The sequence below is a fragment of the Pelobates fuscus genome, chromosome 1 (assembly GCF_036172605.1).
Source record: "Pelobates fuscus isolate aPelFus1 chromosome 1, aPelFus1.pri, whole genome shotgun sequence".
Taxonomy (NCBI): domain Eukaryota; kingdom Metazoa; phylum Chordata; class Amphibia; order Anura; family Pelobatidae; genus Pelobates; species Pelobates fuscus.
The window spans coordinates 385442447-385448446 of NC_086317.1; the positions used below are offsets into that span (position 1 = coordinate 385442447).

The 6000-nt window shown below is 39.7% G+C and overlaps 1 protein-coding gene across 1 annotated transcript in view; it reads left to right on the plus strand.

Moving 5' to 3' along the window:
* Positions 1 to 5700, plus strand: part of TROAP (trophinin associated protein) — a 28157-nt gene extending 22457 nt beyond the window's left edge. The window contains exons 11-17 of the mRNA XM_063444733.1: positions 416 to 519; positions 2694 to 2810; positions 2945 to 3034; positions 3441 to 3503; positions 4146 to 4407; positions 4503 to 4684; positions 5356 to 5700. Of these exons, the coding sequence (XP_063300803.1) occupies positions 416 to 519; positions 2694 to 2810; positions 2945 to 3034; positions 3441 to 3503; positions 4146 to 4407; positions 4503 to 4684; positions 5356 to 5445 (908 nt within the window). The 3' untranslated portion in view covers positions 5446 to 5700. The remainder of the gene's footprint in view (positions 1 to 415; positions 520 to 2693; positions 2811 to 2944; positions 3035 to 3440; positions 3504 to 4145; positions 4408 to 4502; positions 4685 to 5355) is intronic.
* The last annotated feature ends 300 nt before the right edge of the window (positions 5701 to 6000 follow it).

The window sequence follows — 6000 nt, forward strand, 5'->3', positions numbered from 1 at the left end:
GTCCCTCTGGTGGTCTGATTGACTGCAACAAGAGGTGTTCCAAGCTTCCAATGTAAACACTGCATTTTCTCAGAAAATACAGTGCTTACAAGAAAAAGGCTGCATGGAGCTGTAGCACTCACCTGAACAACCTCATTAAGCTGAAGTTGTTCAGGTGACTATAGTGTCCCTTTAATCCAGCGCTGGGCTAAAAAACTAAACAAAGTGTTCTTTAGGTCTTGTTCTTTTCTTAAACTGTGTGACTGTGTCCTTGTTAAAAATTATTAGAATGTAGTGAAATCTAGATTGCCCACCTCGGTTTGCATTGTGCCATATATCAATTGAGTGGCAGTAAATTTTCTGCAACCATTAGTTATTTATTTAATCTTATGGTTTCAATCAATATGTTCTAATTTTTATCTTCCTTTTCTGTCAGATGCGAAGTTCAGTCCATGCCGTGTTCTTAATTCCAACCAAACGCCAAGCACCTCACCTTGGGGTTCTGCCAGACGAATCCATAAAGTGAAATCCTCTACCATGGTTTGTAATCCGTCTTGGCCTTTTTATTTTCTCACAGACAGTCGTGTCCATTTTAATGTAGAACTGCTAATTGTAGTATGTTTCTACATCTCTTCATAGCAACACCGAAAAGCTAATGAGCGCATACTTTATTTAAGGAAGAAACCGTCATGGTTTGGTCCACTTTTCTAAAAGAATCAATCACAGGGTTGCCCAGTGGGTTTGAGTGCACGTATGTTGATGAACTAACAAAGTTGAGGAGGCCAAGAGCTGACACAGACATGCTTAGATACTATTAAAGTTCAGAGAATTGCTGATTGTCTAAGTGCCCTGTTACGACACTCACCGCCAGGGGAATGGAGCCGCCGTTTAGTAGATAATCCCCTTTCTCCAGAAATGCAATTTTAGTCCAACCGATCGTAAAACTCCCGAACGGAGCATACGAATACGGCAACTCCCGATCAGCAATTCATCCGAAATCCTTCCACAGCCAGAAATAAACGAAAACGCTGTCCCAATAGTAAATCCCTCCACAAACGAGACAAAGCTCCGTCTTGAAGGTCAAACAGGAATGTGTTTAATGGGGGCTACCTGCCCGGTATTTATGCGGGTCTCCACAAGGTGGACACTCCCCTAGGGGACCTTGTGGAAGACTGTAAAATATATTAGACAGTAGCCAATCGCAGTGGCTTCAATACAAGCCCTTCCCATTTTACCCATAAGTCATTCTTTTCTATCCCGGAGATAATTAGGGAGAAACCTAATTATCTCCGAGGATAGAGACCATCGCCATTTTAAAACATAATAAGAAAAATACAATAAAATACATAAAGTCAGAAATACCTCCTCGCCATGGAGTCAAAGTCTCTCATAAGTCCTTCGGTATACGAATGACTCCATGGGACGGCTACCTGGGTAAAGTCCATACGAATTAGAGAAACTCCCGAACTGACCGGTGTTCATACGCCTCAACGAAATAGAAGGTGGGCGGCAGTCTCCAGCGGTGTTCGGTAGATAAAGAGTCCGTTTTTAGATCCATAGGTTTTGCACCGAACACCGCTGATTCGCCTCGTGTCCAAAATGGCCGCCGCCTTGTGGTCGGCATACGAACGACGACCACCCGTACGAATGGAATGGAGAGGTGTTTGCGGTTAACCACAACGTTCTAATTGTGGTCAAGGTGTTAACAAGCTGCACACTCCTCTCCTGGGTGGCCGTTGGTTCGGTAGTTTCAATCGGTACTAGGGAAAACAGACGAACAAGGGCATACGGACAGGAAATCCATGAACTCAAGGCAAACAGACGAACCAGCAATATAAGTCTATACAGATGGGTTCGTCACATGCCCTTTTCAATAAATACGTGTTCATGCATGCTTGTAATACTAACTTGTGGGAATTAATCTTTTCCCCAGTGTAACAGTAAATGATGTGCCTTGGGAATGTTTGTATTAGGTGTGCGTTATTCCTACTGCAACCACCAAAACCCCAAAAATGAATATGAAAATATATTTAATATAATTCCTTACTGACAAGCAAGTCCTGTGTTTTATTACATTGAGTTAAAGGGGCACTTTACTAACTAGTACAAGTTATAGCACTCGAACTCTCCCTTATAATTTTAAGTGCTCTAATTACTAGATTGCTATGTATTTTTAAATTTTCTTCTTTTTGTATGATCTTTTTGGTGTGACTTCTGTTTGTATGTTTGCGCACAATGAAACATACTGTACAAACATTACAAAATGTACAGTGTACTTAAAGAAAAACTCCAAACACCATAACCACTACCTGCAGAGCAAGTAGTCCAGACCTTTAAGAATGGTTTGATAGCTTGCCTCTTATTTAATTTTTCACTCTAGGTACCTGCTACCGAAAGCTCTGCAGAGCTACGCTCCGTGTCTAAGAATGTTAATCTGATGCTCTCAGTGTGCTGGACATGCACTGCAATGCTTAGCTAAGTGGAACTAATGTTTCACCATCAGTTTTCCAACAGTTTTTATTTGGTTTGACTTACTCTGGACACTTTTGGCACCATGAAAACTATATTGGGCAGTAATGGTTATAGTGGTAGGAGTGTTGCTTTAATAGTGTGAGGCTTCTTGGTTGTAGAATCTGTTAATTGGAGAATACTGATTCCTACATTGATGTCTAAATTTTGTGTTTTAGTTTTGCAATTTCTGTTCATTCCCTTAGACATTCTCTCAAGCCTTCAGCTTTAATGTGAGGCAACCAGTGTTTCATAAAACCCCCAAAGCACTTGCTGTGGAAATGGCAAACAAGCGTTTTGAAGCGAAGTTCCCTGAACCTCAGGTAGGTTATTACAGAGTGGTTTTGGTTCTTGGCATTGTCAGTCAGTTCATCATATCCTAAGTTGCTGCAATGTGTTCTTTTGGAAACAGGACACCATTTTCAGAGGATTAAATTTACTTTATCTTCCTATGCAGGCATTGATGACAAAGTCTTCTGTGAAGTGGGCAGATCAGCCATCTCCTACCGCTGTTCCTGATTCCTTATTTGAAAAGGAATCTAGCCTGGTATGTATGCAGAGACTACAAATATTAATAATGTTTCTGTGTCCACCACCGTAATCTCCTAACTACTATAGTTGACATTTTGTTTTCTTTTTTTGAAAAGCTGATTAAATGGGAGTGTAATCACAGAAAACACTCAAGACACCAAATATCTGTCTAACCTGTTTTAGCAATAGTGTCCTGTCCAGAAAATACAGCTGCAATTCATATCCATGCTCATTGAAAATCATTTAAGAGTAAACTAATGGCAACTCCTAGTCTGCAAACTTTTATGTTTGTGTGTATTTGTGTTTTTTTTTTTTTTTTTTTTTTAATGCTTTTACAACCCTGTTTTGCCAAAGCCTACAGACCTCTACTTTAAATATAAACCATTTCTATATATTGAACACTTTAAAAATTTCCTCTATAGGAACAAGTGGCAGTTAGACTCTTCCCTGATGCAGATTGTACTGGAGACATAGACAAAAAGGAGGTGAGAGCTTTGTTTGTGTTGAAAATCCTTTTTTTAACCCTTTACTCTCCCCAGAGCCCGGCGGGAGGGGGACCCTGAGCCTGAGGGTGGGGGCACTAGAGTGGTCCTTTAAACTATTGTGACTTAATATTTCAAATTCACTTGTAATTTTTTATTTTTTTTTATTTTATTCATTAAAAAATAAGCACACACCTTGGCTATATTTGCTTGACTTTTTTCCAGTTCAATGTTTTATGAGTAATCCCTCAAAGGTTGATGCAGTAGTTCTAGCATGTGAACCTGTAAGGGTATAGCTGGTCTGTCCCACAACCATGCACTGTTTAAGCTGTTGGGCTCCAACAAGTGGGTGCACATTGTAATGCACATATGTACCAAATCCTACCACTGCTCTCTTACTAGTGAGTGGATGTAATAAGTCACTCTTGAATTGTCAGTATTACACATTTCTAAGCAAGAAACATGGCTGTTCGATTCGCCCCTGGCTATATGATTAAAAGTTTATTTATTTGCTTTCCCGTTGTCCTTTTACTTTATTATATGTCTGTTTTACTTTGTATTGTATAATGCATATGCATGCAGGGAAAAAAAGAAACTTTCATTTTGTTTTTCAAAACCTGATTATCTCTATATTATGTTTCCCAGGAAATACCATTCAATGTGTTAGATTGTGCAGTGAGCAGTGTACCATGCACAAAAGATGAGGTGGTGTCTGAAAAGTCAACTGCTGCTGATGATCGCCAAATAAAGCAATTGCACCAAGAACTTGCACCTTTGAGCATACAAGAGCCAAGATCAACGCTTCTTACTGCTCCTAGTCCCAGTATAGAGCCGAAGCTAGGAACCAGTTTGCCACTGACCTTTCTTTCTCATCCGGCTGTGCAAGCTCTTAAATTTAACAATTATGGTAGTAATTATTCCTGCTCTTAGTATTGTACTATTCATTCCCAGTTAGTACAAGAGAACTTGTCTTGAGGTAACCTGTGCATCTTCTCATTTTAGGCCCTCGTTCTTTGCCCCATATTGCACAAATGCGCCTACAAGCGACAATGTCTGCAAAGAAGAGATTCTGGGATACCTGTTTAGATGATGAATGTGCTTTCTACACTTCTTTCGGGGGTTCTGGCTCTTCACGAAGTTGTGATGACCCTGTAGCCAGTTCTCTGGAAAAGCAGGAAAACATGGTGAGCATAGAGCTGTTGAATTTATGTTGCTGTCTCGTCTGGTAAACCTGATCAACAGGTTTGACCCATTCCAATACATTTGACCTTTTTGTTCTAGTTTCATCAAGGGAGCATGTTGGTTTGAACCCTCATGGTAAACTTGTCACTGATTAGCCCTTGCTGAGCATCATGATATATGTGGTTCATAAAATTCTAGGGTGGCAGGATCAAGCTCATGTTTGTGGCATACCTTCCAACATTGAGAGGTATTAATTCAGGATAGAGGTGGGCTAGAAACAAAGGGGCATACCAGTGACCTTTTTAGCGCCAATGTGGGGTAGTACAGCCCAAAAAACGGATGTGTCAACCTGGAGTGGAAAGCACACTGGACATCCCCTCTTAGTGCTGTCCATGCGCAGGCTGTTTAAGTATTCTCATGTTGGCTGAATAAGGAAAGTATAGCCATGATTTCTGGAGACAGGATTTCACATATCCCAAAAGTGAGATAGGACTTTAAAACTGTGACTGTTACTCATACTGTCTGATGTTGCAATGCATCAGTTAAATACATGGTACATTGATCAGATCTGTTTTCATGCTTTTAAACCTCACTGTGTTTAAAAACAACAAAGAAAAAACTGTATATCATGGTTTACTCCTGCAACAACTTTTCTTTCTTTTTTGCAATCTAGCACTTTATTCCTATATCACCTGGAGAGCTTGGGTTTGTGATGAATAGCCCTGTTAAAGGATCTGAGTGCTGTCTGACTGTACAGAAATAAAACAAATGGAAATAAACTACATGGACTGCTGCATATAAACTAAACAGACCTGGAATATACAGTACAACCAGTTCAATATTGAAGCTCACTTCGTGCATTTTTGTGAAGCTTGATGCGGTGCATCCCAAGAAAGACTTGTGTTGTGCCTTCATATCTTTATAAAAGTCTGTTTATTTGTAAATATCCTTGCTCATTGCTTTCCCTACCCTTTATGATTTTTTTTATTAATGTGAAAATAATAAAACACTATTTATATTTCTGCCACTATAAACAGATGTATTTTCTATAAAAGCCTGCAGCAATATCTATCTGCTTCCATAGAGATGTGCTATTCTATCCTGACCAGCTTCATGGGCAGAAATGTTTTTGAGGATTTCTAAAAAATAGGCAGGAGAGAAAATTTGTATTGGATAAACGGGGATGTTGGCTATTTTACTAGATTGCTATTGAAGGGGGGGGGGGGGGGGGGGAAGGTTTAACATTATAGTATCAACTTACACATGTCAAAAATGTACAATAATGGGAAAAGGAAAGTACACCCTCTTTGAAGTCTAT